Source organism: Nothobranchius furzeri, chromosome 18 (genome assembly GCF_043380555.1).
Source record: "Nothobranchius furzeri strain GRZ-AD chromosome 18, NfurGRZ-RIMD1, whole genome shotgun sequence".
NCBI classification, from domain to species: Eukaryota; Metazoa; Chordata; class Actinopteri; order Cyprinodontiformes; family Nothobranchiidae; genus Nothobranchius; species Nothobranchius furzeri.
The window spans coordinates 25,118,791-25,144,434 of NC_091758.1; the positions used below are offsets into that span (position 1 = coordinate 25,118,791).

General features: G+C 41.0%; 1 protein-coding gene across 3 annotated transcripts in view; it reads left to right on the forward strand.

The window, feature by feature from the left end:
• LOC107392143 (unconventional myosin-X) overlaps positions 1 to 25,644 on the forward strand; it is a 54,887-nt gene that overhangs the window by 15,921 nt on the left and 13,322 nt on the right. For 2 of the 3 annotated variants that reach the window (XM_015969752.3, XM_015969753.3), the window contains exons 3-31: positions 6,443 to 6,601; positions 7,139 to 7,326; positions 9,918 to 10,052; positions 10,172 to 10,296; positions 10,397 to 10,410; positions 10,499 to 10,583; positions 13,711 to 13,817; positions 13,901 to 14,030; positions 14,121 to 14,239; positions 14,333 to 14,479; positions 14,556 to 14,656; positions 14,740 to 14,806; positions 14,885 to 14,977; positions 15,079 to 15,147; positions 15,993 to 16,075; positions 16,388 to 16,490; positions 19,769 to 19,849; positions 19,928 to 20,052; positions 20,273 to 20,390; positions 20,461 to 20,567; positions 20,653 to 20,932; positions 21,016 to 21,864; positions 22,040 to 22,163; positions 23,187 to 23,328; positions 23,414 to 23,518; positions 23,610 to 23,705; positions 23,795 to 23,888; positions 24,003 to 24,058; positions 24,212 to 24,354. In XM_015969752.3, the coding sequence (XP_015825238.3) occupies positions 6,443 to 6,601; positions 7,139 to 7,326; positions 9,918 to 10,052; positions 10,172 to 10,296; positions 10,397 to 10,410; positions 10,499 to 10,583; positions 13,711 to 13,817; positions 13,901 to 14,030; positions 14,121 to 14,239; positions 14,333 to 14,479; positions 14,556 to 14,656; positions 14,740 to 14,806; positions 14,885 to 14,977; positions 15,079 to 15,147; positions 15,993 to 16,075; positions 16,388 to 16,490; positions 19,769 to 19,849; positions 19,928 to 20,052; positions 20,273 to 20,390; positions 20,461 to 20,567; positions 20,653 to 20,932; positions 21,016 to 21,864; positions 22,040 to 22,163; positions 23,187 to 23,328; positions 23,414 to 23,518; positions 23,610 to 23,705; positions 23,795 to 23,888; positions 24,003 to 24,058; positions 24,212 to 24,354 (4,045 nt within the window). The remainder of the gene's footprint in view (positions 1 to 6,442; positions 6,602 to 7,138; positions 7,327 to 9,917; positions 10,053 to 10,171; positions 10,297 to 10,396; positions 10,411 to 10,498; positions 10,584 to 13,710; positions 13,818 to 13,900; positions 14,031 to 14,120; positions 14,240 to 14,332; positions 14,480 to 14,555; positions 14,657 to 14,739; positions 14,807 to 14,884; positions 14,978 to 15,078; positions 15,148 to 15,992; positions 16,076 to 16,387; positions 16,491 to 19,768; positions 19,850 to 19,927; positions 20,053 to 20,272; positions 20,391 to 20,460; positions 20,568 to 20,652; positions 20,933 to 21,015; positions 21,865 to 22,039; positions 22,164 to 23,186; positions 23,329 to 23,413; positions 23,519 to 23,609; positions 23,706 to 23,794; positions 23,889 to 24,002; positions 24,059 to 24,211; positions 24,355 to 25,644) is intronic. The other variant, XM_015969754.3, reaches the window with a different exon arrangement.

A 25,644-nucleotide genomic window follows, 5' to 3' on the forward strand; every position in this document is an offset into this window, starting at 1 on the left:
ATGAGCAGGCTCCCCCGCCCAATGCTGAGCACAGCCAGCCCACCACCCCAGACCCCAACCAGACGGCCAGATCTCCCTCCTAGCCTCCAGCCCCGGGAAGCCAAGCGACAACAAACATGTGCTAAGACCCCTAGTCTCCCTCCGCCTGCTCCAATATAGTGTTAGTGTGTGTTGATGAGGTGTATTCTATGGCTGTGCATGGTGAGCGGGCAGTGCGGGTACCGTCTGGCCTACGCCAGCTGATGCCACCACCCCACCCCACTTGCACCCACAGCTCTCAGTGTCTAAGTGCAGTTTAAAATTGGAAGTGGGTACCGGCACTTGGGATGAGGCTGAAAAATCCCCCTGCCAAATGCCGTTGAATGTGCTCACTCCCATGGCCCTAAGTGTGTGTTGTACTTCAATTTTAATGAACTAATGATGGGTGTTTCTACCATGCCTGTTACGTACTTGAAGATTTATCATCTTGTAAAAGTTCATAATTAGCATGACTACAAATCATACGCATATACGACGTCATCACAGAATCTCCTCACCCCTAGCGTAGCTGCTATTTACCACACAGACAGATGGTTCTTTCCTTTTGAAGGAGGGATGTGAGGTTCGCTGAACTTACACAAATTGTCCCTCTATTCATCTCCATGTCTGGTCGTCACTTTGGCGATGCACATTTGTAGTCCTGGACTTATTTCACTCAAAACCAAAAATAGCACTTCCCCCTGTTCAAAAATAAGCGCATTATTTGTATCAAAATGCTTATTTAAAATTCACGGGCATCATATGTGAAATCCAAGACACAACACGAGCGGAATTAGAACATAGAGTTTTTAGCCCCATTCCTTTTGTCGTTCTTCTGAGGACCCATGGTCCGGAAGTAGATGGATGTGACTTAGGCTTCCTATACACTGTGTTCTGTCCAGCGTAAGAATCAGCCTCAATTTAAAGCCTCCATCTCTTGTTAAACCTTTCAACAAAAAAGTCAGAAATTATAACTGGATTATATCAGATTAGAATGTTTAATTTGCCTGCAGGAAAACAGATTTAGAGGCATGGAAACTAAAGAAAATAAAATTGGTTTTCTTATTTAATAATTTTTATTAATAATCACACATTCCCCTGCCTTCATAGTGATTTGGTTGCTATGGTTACAGTTAATCAGTTAATCAGCCTCCTGAGCTAGGGATGGGTACCTTTGACATTTGAATCGATCCGGTACTAATTCCCGGTGCCTACGAATCGATACCGGTACTTAACGGTACCAATTTTCGATACTTTTGGGTGTTTAATATTTTAATTCTCTTTTATAATTAGATATATATTTTTCTCAATTTATAACCATATTTGATAAATATCACGATAAATAACATACAACTGTTTGTATTTTAACATCGTCCTTGTAGTTTTATAAGTTGATAATTAAACTGAAGCAAACATCTTTACTGTGAACTAAATTTACTGTGTATCTTCATTCCTTTTATCGTCCTTTTTCAATAGATTTTTCCTACTGGGAAGTTAGAATTTCCGAGGAGAAAGCGAACGTACCATTAGATGATAACATTGGTGGCATAGGAAGCTAACATATCAAGCTAACGTTATCTTAAACAGTTTATTTAGCTGCTGGAGCAGATTAAAACGATGATGCCTCACACTTAGATCGTTGTCATTGGTTTCATCTTCACCCAATCACCCCTTCTCATTTAGTAAAGTGAAGCCAAACTTTAGTGATCGTTCATGTTCTTCTAGTTGGAATTTCGGAGTTCCGAGGAGAAAGCAAACGCACTATTAGTGAAACGGAAGCTAACAAATCAAGCTAACGTTATCTTACATTTTATTTACCTACCGGAGCAGATTAAGATGAGGATGTCTCACTTGCTCTGTTTACAACTTGCTCGCAGCGACCGTTGACATAACGCTCTTGCGCATGCGCAGCTGTCTACGCAAGTTCTCGTTGTGAAGGAGGGGTACCGAAACGAGGCACCGTTTCAAATGAAGTGAATCGGTTCTTGGTCCGTACTGTGGAATTCGGTCGGTACCTTAAAAAGTACCGAATTCGGTACCGATCCCTAGCCTCCTCCTTATGCATGTTTCAACTGTGTAGTGTTAAAAATCACTTGCAAACGTGCGTGTAGACACTCAGACTTTGGTGGTGAATTATGATTCATGTGACCTGGATTCCTGCTGCTGGCGTAAACACCCCAGTGGAAGTTCATGCGAGTACCCATAATGCTGCAGGGTTGCATTACTCTGCCCATGTGCACACAGAACCTCTACACCCAACAAAACTCCCTCAAATTCATCTATAATTGCTTGTTTACTTTTAATTTTGCAGAAAAAAATTAATTCTTTCCTCTCGTGTCGCCGTGTGATATCCTCTTTACCCCCTGGAGATTCACTTGCATGTAACAACCAGATAAATATTACTCTCCTAAACTGCATGGTATTCTTCCTGCAACACATTCTTAAAAAATCTAATGTAGCTTCTGCCAAGTTTCCAGATGTTTGTATTTCTGAGATATGTGGGAAATGTAGTTTTCAACCCAGAAATGAAAGATTCTTTGGGGAAGAAAATTTATTTCTAATAACAGTTAAAAAAGCAAATGCAATGCTGCCATTTCAGGTTCTTGATGCTGTCTGCTGCAGCTGTAAAACTTGATCTAAGCGATTGGATTACTCTAAAAATCTCAGAGTTCATCCTTCAACTATAATCAGACACATGGAGAAATGAAAGCTGTAGGAGTGTGTATGACACTGTATCCTGTTCTGATGAACAGAATATGTCAGTGTGCCCACTTCTCTCTCTCTCTCTCTCTCTCTCTCTCTCTCTCTCTCTCTCTCTCTCTCTCTCTCTCTCTCTCTCTCTCTCTCTCTCTCACTCTCTCTCCCTCCTCACGTTCGCCGCAGCCAATAAGTGAAGTCAAGCGAGGAGGCATGCCTCTCTGATTCTGGTCCTGCTCATTCACAGCAGCTTCAGATATCAGAGAGCTTTACAGAAAGAGAGAGAGAGAGAGAGAGAGAGAGAGAGTGTGTGTGTGTGTGTGTGTGTGTGTGTGTGTGTGTGTGTGTGTGTGTGTGTGTGTGTGTGTGTGTGTTGAGAACAACTGTCTTTTAACCTTTTAAGCAGCTATTTTAAGGGGGGGGACACTTATTATTGCAAAAGAAACACCAGAAATCTTTAATAAAATAAATTATTTTGTGATCTGACTGATTTATAATGACTACATCTTTAATATTTAATGCTAGTTTCTAATGTCGTACTCATCTCTGTCAAATAAAACACATATGAACATAGTGAGACTAGCACAACACTGGTTTTTAGTGTTGCTTGTAGAGGTAAGTTAATTATAAGTGATGCACATCTGAGGAACATGTGCTTATTTCACCATGTTGAATTTCTCTCTTCACTAGTTTGATGTATTTCTTCTGTTTCTCTCTTGGATGATGAATTATTAAATATGAAGTATTCTACTTTAGACTCCCCGTGTGTGAGTTTGAACATCTGTGTGTGTGTTTGACTCAGAGAAAGATGCAAAACTGTGTTAACGAGAACTTTGAAGCTATACAGAATTAGCTGAGACCCAGCACAGGGCAGGATTTTCAATTGGATTAATCCAAAATGTGTGTTTTTGTAAATAACTTTAGTTTTTAGTTTAGAAGCTTAACATCACCTTAGGCATCTTTCAGACTTATGAAAAATAAATGGTAAGAAAAAGCTGCTTTCTATGCTGAGGAGAAATTTGCCACGAGTTGCTTCTCTTCACCAGATATTAACTGCATAAAAAATGTGGAAAGATCAGAAAAATATGGAAATATTTAAGCATCTAGTCTGAAATTAATATAATAATTTTAATATGACTTATTTTTCCTTTGATTGTAATTTAACCCTCCCACTGTCCTAATGGGTGTGACCCCACGAGGAACGTTGACCGTTGAGCAGGATTGATGGTTCATCCCTTGAGGTCCACATGGCAGGGGTGCTCACTCCTCACCCCTGCCATGTGGATCCTTTTTAGTTTTTAAATAATTTGCTGATCTGATCCACAGTGTGTGTGTGTGTGTGTGTGTGTGTGTGTGTGTGTGTGTGTGTGTGTGTGTGTGTGTGTGTGTGTGTGTGTGTGTTTTCCACTTCAAACACTGGTCTAACCAACCAGACCAGTGTGTCCAGTAACATATTGATGTTACAATTAAACAGTTTCACTCATGTAGGCTAAAGGATCATTTCACCTGCCGTGGCCCGACCACTTCTGCTCCACATAAACTTGTGCGTGATCAAATGTCTCTACAGGAGCTTTCTGAGCTGAAGAGGCTGTTCTGCCTCAGACTGGATGCGTCATGCGTCTCCATATTGGAGACGGGAACAAGCGCTGTTCAGCCAAAGTTTCATAATCAGCGAACATTTTTCCAAGTGACACATCCCTCAGAGAGACCGGCTTTCCAGACCGCTTCAGTGGGAGGAAATCTTACCGCATGCGCCGTGGTTCTGCGCTGCGAACCCCTCTACAGATCTTCAGCTCACTGTCCACCGTGTGCGCTCCGATCCGCACTGAGCACAGTGTCCAGTATAAAGCTCTTATGTTCTGATGGGAATCTTTTCTGGATTGATTTAGTTACCTCGGCGATGTGCGTAACGATTAAAATGTCAGCTCATCTGTGTGTGCATCAGTGCGCGTTGGGGTAATTCTTTCAAAACAACCAACATCCTTGAGTTTATCTGTCAAAATAAACAGTCAAATGGAAACATCTGTAACCTGCCATTTAACTGTTTTGCCTTCTTGTGAAGATTGTTGCAAAGAGAAACAATTAAACTTGATTAACCCCAGAGCTGTGCGCACTGCACTGTACTCCTGACTGTAAATGAGGGGGAAACGATTTAATCGGATCCTTTTCTTTTCAACATGGTTTAATGTAAAGTTTCATTCAGTACAAACTTTAGTTACACCAATCTAATGAGACAGAGCCTGGATTTGTATTCTGAACACTTTAAAAATGTTTAAAACAGAGACATGCGTGACACGTCTAAAATTCACACCTGCTCCGCTATTATGGAAATTAAACTAACAAGATGAATAACATGAAATTATTTTAGGCACAGACAACATCCCCCACACTTTTGAAAATCTTGCAACACGCCTGCATGTGACGCCCACTTTGGTAATATTGATGTGTTTCAGTGATGTGATGGTCGAGGGTCAGAGTTCACAGAGATACTGAGCTGTTAGGTGCTGATGTAAGCCTCTATGAGTTATGTCCTTCTGATGGAAGACAGGGAGATAATTAGGTCGTTTCATCACAGCTGAGTGATCAAGGTTAATGATGTCATGGGCTACAGCATCATCTGTACCCAAGATGCTTTGACATTTAGGAGAAGGAAAAGACTGAGCAAACGGCAGCATATTGCACTCATGAGGCGTAAATAACATCCCACTGGTAGACAGCTGGCTGGAGATTACTCCGTTTTGGGTTTCCATGCCGTCTGCATGCAGCAGCTCTGAGCAACAAAACTGGAGTCAGATAGATTAACTTTAGAACAGTTTTAGAGCCTGCAGCACACCCTTCTGTCTTTCTCTGTAGACTTCTACCACATCTGTTGCAGTAACACACACACACACACACACACACACACACACACACACACACACACACACACACACATCAACTTTGAGATATTAACAACTACCCTAAATAACAGGTTTCTGTTCACTGAATGACAGAATGACAATTCTTTCCTGCACACCAGTACATCAGTATCATAGCAGCAGCGTGTAATCTGTGTTTGTGTGTGTGTGTGTGTGTGTGTGTGTGTGTGTGTGTGTGTGTGTGTGTGTGTGTGTGTGTGTGCGCGCGCGCGCGCGTGTGCTGTGAGTGTGTGTGTGTGTGCGTGCGTGTGTGCGTGCGTGCGCGCTTGACCTGAATACACACCAAGCTGCTTTCACCTGTCAGGTCGTGCCATATCAGACCCTTAACACCTCTTTTCTGTTTTTGCCCTCCATCTTGCTGTCTCTCCTTCTTTGTCCTGCAAAAACTCTTGTGTTACTATGGCGATGAATGATGAAAAAAGGAGATGTAATTCTCAGTTTTCTCATCACAGTTATTCAAACTTGAGTAACTTTCTATCTTTTCCTACACTGTAAAAAAAGTCCAGTGAACTTAAAAAAGTAAAGCAACTAGTTGCAATACAATTTTAAGTTCAGTCAACTTTTTAGGTGCTTGTTTTTTCTGTATTAACTTAACATTTTGCAAGTTAAAACGTTCAACTGACTTAAAACTTTAAACTCTCCAAACAAATTGCAAGTTGGATTTTCAACAGTGTATCTGGTGTGAACACACCAACTTGTCACAATAATAATTATGAACAGCAGTTTCAGGCTTAGGCAAACACAAGGAGGGTATGATGGAGTTCTGGAAACATCTTAAAGTGACATTTGTTTCATCTGGTTGTGCTCAGGTGTTGTACCTGCAGCAGGCCGAGGTCACCAGGGAGCGAGTGAGCGTCATGCACCAGTCCAGTATCGATGGGGTGGAGGATATGTCAGCGCTGGCAGATCTGCACGAGGCTGCTATCATGCACAATCTTTACCAGCGCTACCAGAACGACAACATTTATGTAAGTGTGAAATGTAGTTAATGACTTAAATTTAAAAAATTTATAATAAATGCCTTGTGGCATGAATATGAATACTTTTTTCTTTTATTTATTATAAAATCAACTATAGAAACTGTACTTAGAATTTGTTTAAAACCCACAAGAGACTAATCTAATAAATGGAAGTGATGCGTTTTGTTGCATCAATTCATCACTTCCCATTGATGGATGAGAATCTGTCTGCAGTTAAAAAAAGGGATTCATTTATTAATTCATTAATCTTTTGTTAGATGACATTTGGAAAATCCTGGAATTCTAGGAGATTACTGCCACCCTCTTTGATCTAATCTAGAAGATGAAATGTCCAGATCTGGATTTCTTTTTACGCTGATCATAAGGATTTCCCACATGTGATACAGCGAGATATTGCTATAATGTATTCAGTTCCGATTTCTGTTGTCTTTACATGCACAAATAAAAAACGGATCCCCCTGTGATTCTTTAGCCTCTGATTGAAATCTAAATGATGTTGGCGTATCTACTGTGTTTATTTTCCAGACCAACATCGGGAGCATCTTGGCAGCTGTCAACCCCTACAAGCAGATCTCAGGTCTGTATGACCTGGAGAGGGTGGACCTGTACTCTAAGCACCATCTAGGGGAACTCCCGCCACACATTTTTGCTGTAGCCAATGAGTGTTATCGCTGCATCTGGAAACGCCACGACAGCCAGTGTGTCCTCATCAGGTCAGTTCACAGCTCAGAACACACATTTGTCAGTTGAGACTGAGGATGTACGGATAACGAGACTGGTGTCGGTTCCGATAACGATACTGATACCAGCATTGGTGCCGATAGGTAAAAGTTTACCGATACCAATGTCGTTGCTTGAAAGTGGCTTCACTGTAACTTGTCATTTGCATTTTTTTTGTTTGGTAGAAGTATCGGTATCGGCGAGTACTCATACCCAAGTATCGGTATTGTATCGGTTTGGAAAAAAGTGTCATTGCATCCCTAGTTTAGATCCCAAAGACCAGAAATACAACATGGGGATGTTATGCCTTCACTTTTGAAAAAATGTAAGTAAAGGGGAAGCAGGGCCTGCCCAAGCTTTTGTGAAACCCAATGCAGGTTTTCCTTTGGTGCCTCCCATACCAACCAGTCAACACCAGACAATTCATAATTCTTAGGCTTAACTATGTGTTTGGCATACCCACTTTCATTAACATCTTTTGTAATTAGCATACATCATACTAGTTTTATAAAGGCTAATATGCTTACATAGTATCAAATAAACAGAAATACTTTAAAGGGACTTTACGGCGTTTTGAATTTTTATGCTCGCAATTGCCCCCTCAGGCCAAAAGCGTAACGGCAACTTTAATAGTAGGCTCGTGCATGAGGCGCGCATGCTGTACGTGCACACTCCTTAACGAAAATAACAGCTGAGACAGTCCCGTGTTTGTGTGTGTGGCCCGGAGGACACAGTACAGGAGAACGTGCAGCTAATTAATTAAATAATTTGGTTCTGTACCTTTCTCTTCAGCACAGCCGACAAAGGTTTATGATGGGTCAGTCCTCCTGCATGCTCAGATCATTCCCTTCCCTTGCTTGAAAAGTTGTTCCAAAATGAAAGTTGAACCCACATCTTTTTTATCTGTGAATTCAATGCCGTTCGGCGAGTCTCAAATAAAAATTGGGCATCTTACTGTAAAAAATATACCATTAATATAAAACAGAAACTCTAAATAAACTATGTTCACATCCAGAATCGTACCCAGGTCTTCTGCACATGAGTCAGGCATCTTACAAGGTCAGCTACACTCTAGTAGCATTCTCAGTATCTGTAACTTTTATATCCTTGATGACAGCTGAAACACCATCGAAAATGGCTATTTTGTTGCTAATTTTTCAGGAAATATCTAGAAGAAAGTTTTACAGAAAGTAGCTAAGGGTCAAGTCAAGTCAACATTTTTTATATAGCACTTTACAACAGCATAAAAGCTGACCAAAGTGGGTCCTCAGAAATGTAGCTAGGTTCGTCACTAGGCGTTAGGAACAGCGACAAAGTCACTGAGTTGGCACTCTCTCTCTGCTGCTAAAGCTACTGATAGCAAATGCTACGGGCTATGCGTGAACGCGCATGAAGCAGCCTGCTCGACCCGAGCAGCTCTCTTTTTCTGTGATTTACAGAAAAACAGGCAATCACAGTAAAAATGCCAGGGCTCATTCTACAGGACCAAGGCATTGCAGGAGAATGTATGAAGAAGAAATTTATTATTTATATACATGTTTTGGCTGTCAAAATTCCATAATGCCCCTTTAATTAATTAGCATTTCAAAATGCAGTGTTATTTAAGAGTGGTAAAATAATTCTAATATTTGAAAGTAGCATCTGAATAAAGGAAAACAATAAATTCACAGTAAACACATTAATTCATTTGTTCTTAAAAGTTGGAACAAAAATATAAAACAAGTAATTACTAAAAAATACAACCAAATTACACTATAAAAGATGATCTATCATTCATTTTCCATGTGTGACATAACTGTGTTTGTATAATTTAAAGTTATTAAAAGAAATTTTCATGCTGTCTTGGTGCTCTTGAGACCCCCCCCCCCCCCCCCCCCCCCGGTGGTGCGCTTAACAAGAGTGTGCCTTGGGCCGGCCCTGAGGGTAAGCTTCATCCATCCTTATCCTTAACAACCCAAGTCAGAAAGTAGTTGGAAGTTTGATCTGCCAGAAAACCAGATACTTGCATAAAACAGCTTGTAAATTAATTCTCCACACTTCAGCATTTGTAAAAAAGCAAGATTTGATAATGGTGATTCTCAATCAAATGTTAAACACAGCATCTTCATGTCTCTATCACCTCAGATCTTATCAGATAGCTCTTATAGGTCAGACAGACGTTAAAACTAATATGACAAATGGCGAATCACAGAAAAATCAGGGTATCATTAAAAGAAATGATACTTATGTGTGAAAAAGAAATGGCTGCACCATAATTATTCACCAAATCCTGATGATTTAGCCTCTATTTGAAATCTAAATGGTGCTGGCGTATCTACTGTGTTCTTGTTTCCAGCATTTCATCATGTGTTCATTTCCACTGAACCTCTGTCTCATCCTCATAATGAAATATCTCTGAAGCTCAGTAGAAAACCAGACTGGTCTGAGAAATCAGAATGTCAGAGAAAGTCAGCGTGTTTATAATCCATCTGGGTTTTGTGTGTGTGTGTGTGTGTGTGTGTGTGTGTGTGTGTGTGTGTGTGTGTGTGTGTGTGTGTGTGTGTGTGTGTGTGTGTGTGTGTGTGTGTGTGTGTGTGTACTCCAGCGGGGAATCAGGGGCAGGAAAGACGGAGAGCACCAAGCTGCTGTTGCAGTTTCTGTCGGTGATGAGCCAGAGCTCAGTCGGGACTCCTCCATCAGAGAGGAGCACACGGGTGGAGCAGGCCATTGTGCAGAGCAGGTACAAACAGACGTGTTTCAGTCTGTTTAAACGCATGTCAGATATGAACCTTGCTAATATTTCATTTGGTTTACAAATGTGTTTTTATATGACAAAACTAAACTGGAGCTTCTTTGCAGTCCGATCATGGAGGCGTTTGGCAACGCCAAAACGGTTTACAACAACAACTCCAGTCGTTTTGGGAAATTTATCCAGCTTCACTTTTCTGAGTGTGGAAATATCCAAGGAGGCTGCGTCGTTGATTGTATCCTCATTTAGGTTCAGTACATCTGAGTCACCTTTGTGTAAATACATGAATAATTTAAAGATGTTATGGTTGTTTCCCCTAACACTTTAATTCTCAGACCTACTGGAGAAGGTACATTTTTTCTGGTGTCTGTATATTGTTTCAATTTAGTTTAGGTGATTTATCTGTTTTATTTTTAATTTAATTGATTTTTCTGCAGAATCGTGTGGTTCGACAAAACCCCGGAGAGAGAAACTATCACATCTTCTATGCTCTGCTGGCAGGAGCCAGTAAAGAAAATAAAAGTAAATGCTGCTTTCATTTGTTTAAAATAGCAACTGTTGGTTTCCTTTTTGGCCGAACACCTCATATTTTCATGAAATTCAAGATATATATATTTTTGCATATTTTGAATTTCATCCCTTTTTTACAGTGAGATAAAACAAAGTAAGATATTCTGAAAATATCCTTTTAATGAAATTAAAATAAATTTTAAATGTCAAAAAAGCTTTCCTAAATTAGATAATAAGAAAGTTACCCTGAATAATAATAATAATAATAATAATAATAATAATAATAATAACAAGCCTGAAATAAAAAATAAATATTATGGCTTGAGAAGCCACAGTCACCATATGTGGCTTTACAGAAAAGATATATGCAAAATAACATGCAATAAAGTAAGAAGTAAGGTTTCTTTATATATCACCAATCACATAAAATAATTAATACAATGTAAGAATAAAGAATAAAGGAATTTCATTTCAAAATCGAGGTGCAACAAACTAGAAACAGAGATCCCCTCGACTTTTATATCGGGCCTTTGGAACTTCTAGAAGATTCTAGTTTCTGGATCTCAGGGCTTAGGTTGGGGAAAACAGGAGAGGACCCAAAACAGAGCCTTGGGGTTCCCCACCGAATCCGTTGGGCCATGGGGATAACATGTTTTTACATGTTGGTACCAGGTACCACATGTGTGAAAGACACGTGTTCTTCACACATTCATCTAATTAGTTTTTTATTTTTAGTACAAATAAAACCTTCATGATGAAAATTAGATCAAAGGATGCTTGATTATGGAAAGAAGTGATGGGATTTATGGCTCTTTCATGGGAGCCGTTCATTAGTCAATCGTTTACCTCAATGAGCCGTTCAAAAGACTGGCTCCTTTGAACGAAGTGAAGCCAACAGAGTGGGGATGTGGGGGTGCAACATGTTGCTGTGGTGTCCGTGAGGGCGCATGTGGTTGGTTGGGGTTCCTCCTATGTTTGTCACAGCGGTGGGTGGGGTTTGAGCGAGTGCGCTTTACCGACTTCCAGGGAGATTTGTTACTGGAAGACAAGATGAACGGCTCTCTACAGGGACTCGGCTCTCATCGTTCACTTTGAAAACCCGTTCAAAAGATTTGATTCATTCGTGAACGTCACATCACTAATGCAAAGCAAATCCAAATTATGATTATTTAACATGATTACTCACCAAGTTTGGAATAACTATGAAGAGTTCACATTTTAAAGACACCCCTAATCCCTACTTGATGCTCAAGACATGAGATGAGATGCTTTGGTCCACAAATGCTGCTTTCAGATCTAAAGGAGCTAAAACTACAAAGCTCCCAGAGTCAGTTGATAAAAAACAATTTTAAAAGGATACTATGCAGTTTTCGCTTGCTTTTAGCACCCTCTGGTGTCCGTTATTGAAAGCTAAAGTGAAACTTATCTCCTCGCTGTGCGTTCGTCTTTTTAACACCTTAATTCACAGGTGACAAACTCAGGCCCACAGTCTATTTTCATTTGGCCTGCAAGATCAAATATATATTAAAACTGGCCCGCCGGCCAATTTTACCGCAAAGACTACAAATACTATAGCGCTTTGTGGTGTTAGCATGTCAGTTGAAGCTCCCGCTCCTTTCTGTTTACAGTCATTAGCATCCATGCTACTAGTATCGGCTTCATCAGCGTTACCCTCCTCGGTCTCGGACAAACTGAAAACTCTCCTCTTACTCAGCGCCGAGTTCACTCAGCTATTTGCCGACTTTGAGTCCAGAAATGTAAATTTTAAACTGCTCAGTAGTCTGTTTGTGGCTGACAGAGAAAGCTTACCAACCAACTTCCAGACTGAGATGGTTTAACTCCAGTGTAGCAACACGCTCAAGTCAGTATGTCTCTGTGGCTACTGCAGTTTTACCTCGCCCTCCCTGACACACTGACCCAACTGCGTGGTCAAGCTGCTCAAATGCTCTCCATGTTCAGCAGCACATACCTATTTGAGGAACTGTTGTCAGTGATGAAAAGAAATAGAACAACACAGGAGTCCCACTGATGAACTTCTACCTCAGCTCAGAACCAAACCCGGAGATGCAGGTATCTGGTTTGAACAGGTGAGCGTCACAGAAAATCAGAGTGGAGCAGACTGAGCTTTTGGTTTTATGCACTTTTTCTGCTCCAAAACATGAAGGTTAATAGGTGAAATATTGCATTTTCATTTAAAATAATTAAAATGTTTTGGTTTTTGTTGTTGGTCTGTGAAAAAAGAATTAGCCTACTTTAAAACAGGAACTTGAAAGATTACAGATAGATAACTAGAAATGCAAAAGAAAATGCCTTGGTGTCACAGCAGCAATTACAGTCATTGCAGGAGCAAAAAAGGAGGGTAAAAAAATAAGAATAAAGAGTAAACAACAAGAACATATAAAATAGAAATACTTTAAAGATTCAAAATATTAAAAAATGCTGAATATATGCACATTTTAAGGAATAAAAAGAGTACAAAATTTGAGATATGAGTAACAAATACCACTGAATTGTCTTTCCTTTAAAACTGACTTGATTGTGCGTAGTTTGGTTTTTCCACAATCAGTGTTACTGCAAAAAGAAATTTGTTTCCAAATGAAAAATGTCAACAGTACTTATCTGTAGATGACGGAAAATGTGCACATTTGCTGTAACTTAAAAAATATATATTGAGTTTGGCCTGTGATTTCGTCCCAGTTGTTCATTTTGACCTTGTGTGAATTTGAGTTTGACACCCCTGCCATAATGCAACTGATGAAATGTCTCCTCAGCCTTCATTAGTTTCACCACTAAAATAAACAAATCAGCTGTTTTTACAATCTAAAACATGAAGTAAACATGCTGGAAGCAGCCTCCAGCGCCAGGCATGTCAGCGCCATTGTCCAACAGGGACGAGACCACTCTGAAGTTGCAAGTGCCATATTCTGGCCACAGAGGGCGGTGGGGGATCTAAGTGACATTTCATTAACCCCCTAAAGAGTCGCTTTAGCACATACTGGATCAAAAAAGTATTTAAAATATGAAAAAGTTGCATAGTATGTCATGAGGCAAGCTATTATAGTTACTAACTATAGTTTGAAGCAGCTTTCACAATAAAATTTGCTCCATGACTTATTTTCAGATGCATGTCTTCCTACAGGCCTTTACTTCCTGGAGGATCATGTTGAATCCTACCACTACCTCAGCCAATCAGGATGCCTGAAGGACAAGAGCCTGAATGACAAAGAGCTCTATAACAGTGTTATGGTATGTTTGATGAAAGTGTTTCACTAAAGTAACTTAGTAAAATCTTTGATCCTAATCTGTTGACCGGTCTTGTTTTGGTGCAGGAGGCGCTGAAGGTTTTAGAGTTTACGGATGAGGAGATCAGAGACATGTTTAAGCTGCTGTCAGGGGTTTTACAGCTCGGCAACCTTGAGTTCATGACTGCGGGGGGAGCCCAGATCACTACTAAGCAAGGTCAGACTGACGCTCGTGTAAAATGAGTGAAAACATGAAACTAAGATGGAGGGATTTCAGAGTTTAAGACCTCTCTGCTTGTGTTTCCAGTGGTCACTGATGCCAGTGAGCTGTTGGGTCTGGATGCCTTCCAGCTATCTGAGGTCCTGACTCAGCGCTCCATAATCCTCAGAGGAGAGGAAATCTGTTCTCCTCTCACTATCGAGCAGGTCAGCATAGATATGCACACTCTCAGCTCTCTTTCCCCCTACACACACACACCTGCCCTTACACTCCCTTTGGTTATCTTTTCTGCGTTGCAGGCTGTTGATTCCCGGGACTCAGTTGCCATGGCGTTATATTCCCAGTGCTTCTCCTGGATTATCCTCAAGATTAATCAGAAGATCAAAGGAAAAGAAAATTTTAAATCCATAGGCATCCTCGATATATTTGGTTTTGAGAACTTTGAGGTCAGAATCTTATTGTCTTTTGTATATTGATAACAATCACGAATTGAAGATGCAGAATGTGTCTCTTTGCCTGCAGGTGAATCGATTCGAGCAGTTCAACATTAACTATGCCAACGAGAAGCTTCAGGAGTATTTTAACAAGCACATCTTCTCTCTGGAGCAGCTGGAGTACAACAGGTGGCTAAAATATGGAAGAATGACGAAGTGTTTCAGCAGTGCTGAAGATGATGATCTGTAACTTTTGGAGTTTTTATTCACAGGGAAGGTGTCCAGTGGGATGCCATCGACTGGATGGACAACGCAGAGTGTCTTGACCTCATAGAGAAGGTGGGAAACGTCTTCTGTCGGCAGACATCATGGTTCATTCTCTTTGATCTGATCGTGTTTCTGTTTTCCTTCTTTTAGAAACTAGGTTTGTTGGCGCTAGTGAATGAAGAGAGTCGGTTCCCCAAAGGGACAGATTTCACTCTGCTAGAAAAGCTGCACAGCAGACATTCTGTGAGTTGTTCTGGATTTGTTTTTCAGGCAAATCCTTAAATTTTAAAATTGTGTGCTTGTGTTTTGTTTGAATTTTTGTGCGTCTTGTTGGCTTTCCACAGACAAACCCTTACTACGTGAAGCCCAGAGTTGTAGACCACCAGTTTGGGATCAAGCACTATGCTGGAGAGGTGAGTCCAGGATAAACGAGCAACTTTGTGAACAAACTAAAGGTACAATGTGTAATCATTTTAAAGTGAAATAATCACAAAACAGCCTAATGTCTCAATCATGTTGAAAGGAAGGTTACACTGAAACAGCAGAAGAGTCATTGTTTACAATCTGTCCTGCCTCCGTACTTGCTTGTTCCAGAGCCAATCATGTGTGAGTCCATAGGGTTGCCAAGGCTACACCTGCATTTGTAATTTGACACTGGCGCACTAACAGCAGCAGTGTTGTGGAAATTATGGAACCCAGTAAAAGGAGTGGCCTAGAAGTCATTTCTTTTATTCTTAGGAAGACACTGCATCCTTTTTGCCTTAGCCCAATGTCTGGTGTATATATATTGATTGTACTTTTAATGGATAAACTCTCCACCCGTAGCCCAGTGGGCGGTTCCCACCACTGCAACCTTGGCTGCGTCACGCGTCTCTTCACTCGCTGAAAATACAAAATGGAGCTGAGAGTGGCTTGTAAGAGTGGGAGCAGATGATTGAAACCCTTCAAACTCTGAGCCAATGTAGCTACGAGCTGACCAAAGCTAACAGAGATTTCTGGGTGCTTTAAGCCATAAAACTGTGATTAAGTGACTCTGCTACCCTCTGCCCTCTCGGCTGTAACACTTTTAACATGAGGCCGAGGCCTTCCCTGGAGCAAGCCGGCAGAAAGAAGCTAGCACTAACATCTACACCGAGAGCAGACTTGGTTGTTTTGATACATGGACTGCAGTACCCAAATCTCACCACAGGATGTCATGGATACTTCCTGCACCTTTAATGATCGTTTTAAATTTGGGAAATGTGTCATTTTTGAACAGGTCTTGTATGATGCCAGAGGAATCCTGGAGAAGAACCGAGACACTTTCAGAGATGACATCCTGAACATGCTTAAAGACAGCAGGTATGAAGTTAGATTGGTCAACTTAAGTCAATAAAAACTTTCAGTTTCACTAAATACTGGATTATGCAAATCTGTGATTTAATTCACAATTTTTCCATTTTGGCTTGAACCAGTTTATTTATTAATATAAAATTAAAAATAAAGACATGCTTGTAACCATATTTCAAAAGGCTTTTCAATATCCATATATCTTTTCTAACCTTTTTGTTTATGTTGTGTTTTATTTCCTATGATAATCATCAGCTGGCACACACTGCTTTTATCTCAGTGAAACAATTAAAATTTAATTATTTATTTCCATTTTCTACACAGACTGGACTTTATCTATGACTTGTTTGAGAAGGTCGGCAGCAGAAATAACGAGGAGAAAATGGGAACAGCCAGGCGCAAACCCACAGTCAGCTCCCAGTTCAGGGTGAGAGATTTACACTTCAACTGAAGACCCTTCTATCGTAACAAAAAATAAATAAATGGAAAAACACAATTTACAGACAAGACCATGTGTGAAAGAAGCAACAAATATTATTTTTATTATCAGTTCATTAATGGGGACCTGATTGTTTCTATTTTTCTTCAACCAAAAATGATCCTAGCAGAAATAAATGTAACTCCCAGGATAACAAAATTTGTTTCTATACTGAAGACTTTTGGAGAAAACTGCCAAAAGCCCAAATTCTGTGTTTGTAGGTGACACTATTACGGATATGAACTGTAAATTTCTGTATAGAATATATATTTTTCATGAGTCAAAGGGCAACAAATTTTAAAGCCTATAAGCCACGCCCACTTTGTAATAGTTTTCAATAAATGGCTTAAGGGTCCGATGAAAAACATCTTTGCCAAGTTTTGTGAAAATTCATCAAGCCTTTTAGCTGGAACAAACTTTTTGATTCCTTAGCTCCTCGTATTGGTGAATCAGACCAAAATTAGGTGCATATGGCTTACAGATCATACTTTGTAAGACTCTAGATTCTCATCATTTGATCTTGAAAATTGGTGGCGATATCATAATTTAAGACATGTGCTAGCTAATGCACTGAATTTGACATTGTGTCATTAGCCCAATTTTTCCGCAATTTTCTTCATAACAACGACTTCTCTTCATCAATAGACCATATGTACAAAGGTTCAGGTTGATTAGATGAAAAACGACAGATTAGTGATTAAAACTAGATTTTGTGTTTTTTGCGATTTAGCAAAAAATCTAGGTAGGCGGAAATGGGCGTGGTCAATACAAAAAATATGCAGAATCATTCAAGGATCAAGCACATTAAATAGTTTTTGAAGGTAAGACCTATGGTTTGGGAGTTGTTAGCGAAAACATGTTGACCTTCACAATGGCGCTACCTAGGGTTTTCTAGGTGTGAATTTTTGAATCTGAGTAGCAGTCAGGATTTTCTATCAGACTGCCATGTTAGATTTTTCCTGGCATTTTCTGGCTCTTGCGCCCACATGGATTTTGCGGAGAAGAATAATAATAATGAAAAATCTGCACAAAAACAATAGGGTTCCCTGCCATTTAGGCTTGGAACCCTAATAAAAGTAAAACTTCTACATTCAGAGACGTGTACTGCGATAGACTCGTAAATGCAGTAGAGAGAGCTAATTTTTGCAGACCTCTAACAATGAAGAAGGGACTTGAAAGATCAGGAGGGATTCTTAAAAAGAAGATGTGGACAAATAAAACCTAAATAATCCAAAAAAGGCATTAAGTGCTCTAAAACTTCCTGGTAGACGGCCACATTGACCTTGGACCTCAGAAAATACAATGGACAACACCAGCAGATGACAAGGCACCCCACACCATCACTGACTGTGGAAACTTTACACTGGACCTCAAGCAACATGGATTCTGTTCATCTCCTCTCTTCCTCCAGACCCTGGGACCTTCAGACAAAGGAAATACAAAACTTATTTTCATTAGAGAACATAACATTAGCCACTCAGCAGCAGTCCAGTCCGTTTAGTCTTTAGCCCAGGTGAGATGCTTCTGATGCTGTCCCAGGTTCAGGGGTGGCTGGACACAAGGAATGCGACAGCTGAAACTACGTCTTACATACGTCCGTGCATGGTGGTTCTTGAAATACTGACTCCAGCTGCAGTCCACTCTTTGTGAACCTCCTCCACATTTTTGAATGGGTTTGTTCCCCAATCCTCTCTCCATGGTAGGGTTATCCCTACTGCTTGTACACTTTTTTCTACAACATCTTGTCCTTCCCTTCACCTCTCTATTAATGTGTGTTACACCCCTACAGTGGGCTCAGCTAGGAAGGTGAGGAGGGGGCAACATAAAATGGAAAGGTCTAATGTAAGGTTACCCTAAAGGGGGTGAAAAGGCATGACAAAGCAAAACCAAACTCAAATTGTCCTTGTCTTTAATGGTTTCTTTAGTAAAAGGGGCTGTAAAATCCAAAAGGGGCAAACCCCCACCTGGAAATTAACCACGGTCTGTCGAAAAGACAAACCAAACTAAAATTACCAAATTAACTGACAATGTCTGGGCACCAAAATTCCTAAAACTACTCTCCTTTATTAAAACGGGACAGGAAATCCAAAAAGGGCAAAACCCCACCTGGTAATTAACCGAGGTTTATCTAACAGACAAACTAGGATTACCAACTAACTGAAATTATCCAAACACCAAAAATCCTAAAATACTCTCTCTCGAGCAGTAAGGACAAAACTGCAAAAAGTTTACCAAGCCAAGAACCGCAAGGGAAGAGAACACCAGTTGCTGCTGCAACCCACAAACAATTTCTCTTCCCTGATGAGCTCCAGCTGGCTGCTTTTGAAGGGCTAGCTGATGAGGTAAAACGGCCCAGCGGGCCATGACTGCTGTCCTGGTGCTGTCCATGGTCCTGGATGAAAGCTGGTTGTTTCCATCGACATTCCCAGAGGCAGCTGTCCAAGGTACTGCACTGCTGAATAGGGAAACGGCACACCCTGGGCCAAGGAAGCGCTGCACACACACTGGGACTCCAAAACAGCGGCGGCCGTAACAATGTGTTTGAACACGTAGCTCTGACAACAGCCAGCCTCTTTAGCAATGACCTTTTGCGTTTTGCCCTCCTAGTGCAAGCTGTCAGTGGTTGTTTCTTAGACAGCTGTCAAGTCAGAAGTCTACCCCATGATTGTGTAGCCTACACTACACTAAGAAACCATTTAAAGGCTTTTGCAGGTGTTCTGAGTTCATTAGCTGATTAGAATGTGGCACCAGGGGTCTTCAATTTTGAAACATTTCACAATATTCTAATATTCTGAGACACTGAATAAATAATTTTCATTAGTTGTCAGTTATAATCATCAACATTAAAAGAAAAAGCATTTGAAATATATCAGTCTGTGTGTAAAAAATGAATTGAATATACAAGTTTCACTTTTTGAATAGAATTACTGAAATAAATCAACTTTGTCATGATAATCTAATTTTATGATGATGATCTCTTAACAATAAAATAGTCACCACCTTTCCAGTAGCTTTAGAAATACTATTGATATTTAAATGAGAAAATGATTTAATGTAGGCCCTCTGTGCTGTAACAAGGGAAAACTCTGATATTCACATTAAAGGTATTTTATACTTAATCATTAGTGAAGACTTAAAATGAAATGAAGTTGCTTCATTTAAGAACTTTGGTTTGATTAAATATAAATTAGTTATGTTACATGTATTCATGTTCTTTGTCTCCTCAGGACTCCCTCCATGCTCTTATGGCCACTCTCAGTGTTTCCAATCCGTTCTTTATCCGTTGCATCAAGCCAAACATGGAAAAGGTGACTGACTGATCCCTTTGATGTCTTCTTTCACATTTTCTTATCTCTAAATGTTAAATCTTTTTTTTATCCTTGCAGAATCCACATGTGTTTGCCCCAGATATCGTCCTGAACCAGCTGAGATATTCAGGGATGTTGGAGACAGTGAAGATCCGACGTGCTGGGTTCCCCGTTCGCAGAACGTTTAAAGATTTCTTTTCACGGTAAGCATCTTTATATTTAAGTTTATCTTTATGGGGCAGCAGTAGCTCAGGAGGTAGAGCGGGTTGCCCCATGATCGGAGGGCAGTGTGTGAATGTGAGTGTGTGAAAGCATCTTTGAGTGTCCTAAAAAGCACTACATAAGTTCAATGCACTATCTATTCTGTTGTGATTTCTGTATTTCTAACAGCACTACTAAGCTTTTTTATGTGGTATTTGTCAGATATAAGATCATTTTGAAAGATAAAATACCAACAGCAGGAGATGACAAGAAGAAAACTACAGATCTCTTGCTCAAATATGATAAAACCAAGAAGGAGTGGCAGTTGGGTAAGACCAAGGTAAGACACCAGACCTAACAAAACACAGATAAATCTGATGTCATTCCGTGACTCCCAGCTACCTCTGTAGGTGTTTATGAAAGAGTCTTTGGAGCAGCGTTTGGAGAAGGACAGGGATGAAGTCCGCCGCCAAGCTGCCATGATAATCCGAGCCCACCTACTGACTTTCTCTGCAAAGTAAAATTGAAGTTTGAAAGTTTACCGTAAAACATTTAGGAAGTGTGTCGGTTCTGATTAGGCTTGTGCATTATTTTGCCTGCAGGAAGCATTTCAAGCTGGTTCGCACCAGCGTCGTCACCCTGCAGAAACACCTCCGGAGGCACATCCAACGCAAACGCTTCGTGAAGCAACGCAGAGCCACGCTGGTGCTCCAGAGACACAGACGAGGTCAGGTTGCCCGCACCCACGTTCGCAAACTCAAAGAAGAGAAGAAGAAAAGGGAGGATGAGCAAAGAAGAAAGGAAGAAGAAGAGAAGGAAAAGTCGGGTGAAGAGGAGAAAGAGGAGTCAAATGAGGATGAGAAGAAAGGGAAATCTTCAGAGGTAAGTTTTAGTATCAAAACTGCAAATAAAATCAAGAAATACACAGAATTTACAAAACATCTCTGTCCTGATGTTCTCTATAGGAGGAAGCTCGCCAAATGGAGGAGATCCTGGAGCTTGAAAGGGAGATTGAACGCTTGCAGAAGAAACGAGAAGATGAGGTGTCCCAGCTCTGTGAGTCGTCTAAGCAGGAGCTGCAGCTGCGCCGGGATGCTGAACTCAAGAGGATGAAAAAGGAGGCGTCCCGCAAGGCAACCGAGCTGATCGACCTCCTGAACTTTAGGGGAGTGGATCCCTCTCTGGAAGCTGCAGTAGAGGTAAAAGCTGCAAAAGGGGCGAGCACCACCGGAGGAGCGTCTAAAGAGGACGACGTAGACGAAGGCTTCCACGCTGAGGAGGAGTGCATCCCTCTGCCAGACTTCCCTCCTCCTGCGGAGTCAGATGCTCCCATTGATCAGGATATATTTGCTCAGCTCCCTCCTCCTCCACCTGCTTTTGCAGAGGGAACAGTCCCCCCGCCGCCACCTCCTCCACCCCTGCCCGTCGACGTGACACTTGCTGACGGAATTCCTCCGCCTCCTCCTCTTCCTCCACCTGGAGATGGGACCGGTGTCCCCCCACCTCCTCCTCCACCACCACCCCCACCTCCCCCAGGCGAGGGAGTGAAGAATGAGCAAGCCAAAGCAGAGTCAGAGAGGAAAGTGAGCATGGTGGAGAGCCTGGTGGATGGGGAGGAGCCCATCTACAGCATGCCGGCCGACACGGAGTCAGACTACGACCAGGAAGAGGAGGACGGGTCCGTCACCGCCGGAGATGACAGCTCCATGTCTGGAAGCAACCGTGGGAGCACCGCTGTGACAGATGAGGAGCATCCGAGGAAGTCGACTTGCACCAACGCCAGCATCGAGTCCTACAGAGGCAGCTCTGACTCTGTGAGGAACCACACTTACTCGCAGCCTCACATGCGTGCACGCAGACATGTAGGAGCAGCTTCACAGTGACCACAGACACTGTTCTCACTCTTCTCATCAGCTCATTATACATTCATTGTACATTTGTTTCCATGGTTTATTGGCTATAAGTGATCATTGCTGTGTGGTGTTGCAGTACGCAGACAGCGATGATGAACACAATGGTATGATGGACACTGATGAAGAGGTGACGAACGGTAGAGTGACGTTACTTAACGGAAACGCTCCGCCGTACTTCCATGGTTACCTCTACATGAAAGGTGAGTGGCTCTTTCTTGTGAAAAAGGCTTTTGGTTTAAAAAATTGCATATAAAAATGTTTAAACCAAACTTTATCTGTGACTAAAAAAACAATAAATTCACATTTAAAACATTAACTTCCAAATCAACAAACGATTTCACAGAAAAAGAGCAACAAAAATGACAAGCTGAGAGATGTAATAATTTCAAAACATCATTATTAATACTGTTAATTTAAAAATAATAGAATTAAATGTCAGCTAGATTTTGTTACAAATAATTTTCTAAAAGTAGAAAAAATCTTTTGCCTCCTTGAATTTTTTTTATTTATTTGGAAGAGGAAAGGCTTTAACTTAAAATAAGATGATAATAATGTAATGAATAATAATACATTTCTAAACCCTATAATATTTTTGAGAATTGTTTTTGTTATTATTCGTTTAAAATATGAACACTAGAACGTGTTCTACCAAGTGGTTTACCAAAACATGAAAAGGTTCAAACATTTAGACCTTTTAAAGCTTGAATTATGTACTAATAAAAATTAAATTAAAAACTCAAGTATTTATTCCTTTAAATTAATATAATATAATAAAAACTTCCGTATATTAAAGTATTACAAGATATTATCATAATCAATCAAATCAAATATACTTTATTAATCCCAGAGGGAAATTATATAATACTATATAATGTTTATTATTTTATTCCAAAATAACAGTAATAAATGGATAAATAAATAAATAAAATCGGTCCTTGCCTTCTGTAGATCGTCCACCAGAGGGCAGTAGATGTGTATTAGGCTGAAAATGGCAGGACGTTGATGAAAGTGCTAATCCTGATACTACACCGATGTGACCAGAAGTGGTTTGATATTAATTTACATGAATAGTCTCGAGTTAAAGGTGTTGTATAATTAAATAAGAATTAATAACGTTCTGCTTAATTAGCTGCATGCAAGATAAACAAAAGGAGAGATGGATACAAATCTGCTGTTTTCAAGTCTGAGTCACGTACACCACTAAGGCCTAAACGATATTCCAGCTGGTCTGATGATCCCGTGGAGGAGACGGTGGTGTGTGCTGAAAGATGAGACCTTCATGTGGTTCCGGTCCAAACAAGAGTCTCTAAAGTCCGGATGGCTGTACAAGAAAGGAGGAGGCCTCTCTACTCTCTCACGGAGGTTGTTGTAGCTGCTACGAGCTAAACTAATTCCACTCTGCTTCATGTTTCTTTAGATTCCTACTGACACCTTTTTGTTTTTGCCTCAGGAACTGGAAGATGCGCTGGTTTGTTCTGAGAGACAGCAAGCTGATGTACTACGATAACGACAGCGAAGAGAAGCTGAAGGGAACCATCGACATCAAAGCAGCCAAGTAAGACTCCTCATTTCCAGGAACGGAGAAAATAAACATGTTTTATGGCAACCAGCTGCACTGTTCATCCGTCCTATTTGGCATTCTGCAGGGAGATAGTGGATAATCACGAAAAAGAGAATGCTCTAAACATTGTGACAGATGAGAAGACTTACCAGGTGTTTGCTGAGTCACCAGAAGATGCAAGGTATGATGGAGATCTGACTGTGCAGAAAACAGACACAGTTTTTTTAAGGAGTTTAGCAACATGTGAGAGCATCTTTTCTCCCTGCGTAGTGGCTGGTTCAATGTGCTCAGTAAAGTGAGAGTGTGCACTCCTGAGCAGCTGCTCGACATGTCTCATGAGCAGGCCAACCCCAAAAATGCTGTTGTAAGTTTTTAGTGATTGTTTAAGTGGTTTCTGAATCACAATTGCACATTTTGTTTACCTGCTGTGATGTCACTTTGCTAACTGTTTGCTGTTTTTACTACATCTTTTGTTCAGGGGACTCTTGATGTGGGATTGATTGACTCTGTTTGTGCGTCAGACAACCCTGATCGGTAAGTCCGAAGTTAGTTTGTATAAGAGGGCTTAATATGCATTCTCTGGTAGATTGATGTTCTCTCTTGTGAAAAAGCCAGTAGATTGCAATTCTTCAGCGTTGCGGTTCTTACTGAATTTTCTTTTTGTTCGTGTGCTTTTTAACTTTGTAGCCCAAACTCTTTTGTCATCATTACGGCGAACCGAGTGATCCACTGCAACAGTGACACGCCGGAGGAGATGCATCACTGGATCAGTCTGCTGCAGAAACCCAAAGGAGATGCCAGGATAGATGGACAGGAGTTTCTGGCCAGAGGTGAGAGATTCAGGAGGAAAACGATGAGCATTTACGATAGAAATTAATCATACAGCTGGTTATGTACAAGGTACTTACTGGAGTACATGCAGGTTAGGTCCACGCATTCAAGGTCATACATACAGGATATTTACTGGACCCTTATGTGGGTATGTACTGTGTAAGTATCATGCACTTTAGGTGTATGAACAGTGTAAGTCCTGGGTACATACAGGGTAAGTATGGGGACAGTTGTAGGTAATTGTATGGGGACAGTTTGGGGTTCTAACAAGAGTTCATACATTCATGAAAGGCAAGGCAGCTTTATTTAGAGAGCACATTTCAAACACAGAGGCAACTCAATGTGCTTTACAATTATCAGGACATGACGTGAAAACATAAAAACACAAATTAAAATACACACAAATGAAATTACAGTTAAGAGCTAAAGGAGAAGACAAAGTTACAGCGCAGATTAAAGTGGAGATGGTGCACGATAAGAAACTATTCGTTTAAAGACTGATGAGTACATTAGGGTTTTTAGTTTTGTTTTAAACAACACTAGGGTTGGGGCACATCTGAGGTCATGGGGAAGCTGATTCCACATGTGAGCAGCATTTGTGGCAAGGTGGATAAACAAGGGCCCGGGCGGGATTCGATCCCCAGACTCCCGGGTGAGAGTCATGCGCGCTAACCAGTCAGCCAAAGGGACATCCACTTGGCCAAGTAGCCAGGGCGCATGATCAATCAGGACACTGTGGCAGGACGCTCACACTGCCACACATAGTAACTAAATGCATCTCCACCATGTTTTGTTCTGACCCGTGGTTCTACCAGCTGATTGTTTCCAAGGGATCTCTGAGCCCTGTTGGTGCATATACAGGAATGAGATTGGACATGTGTTTTGGTCCCATGCCATTGAGTGATTTATAAGCTAGTAGGAGAACTTTGAAATCTATTTTGTAGTTTACTGGTAACCAGTAGGGCCCGCACGACTTTATTTTTTTTAAAGTCGACAGTCAAGTAATGAAAGTCGAGTCGACTTCGACTAGTCGTCGATGACGTCATACGCCGGAAGCAGCGGGGGGGGGGGGGGGGGGTCGGTCGGTAGGTTCGCTGGAGTTTTTGACAATTAAAATTGCGCCCAGATTTTCTAAGTTAAACATCTCTTTTAACAACGGTAGTTTCTGCATCCTACTTCAGCCCTCTCCCCCCTCCCCCTGCGCAGCAGCCGCAAACTCACTGATGCGCCTGCAGCCTCTCCTGCTGCTCTAAACATTAATGCAACAGACGGGATTGATCCTGCAACTC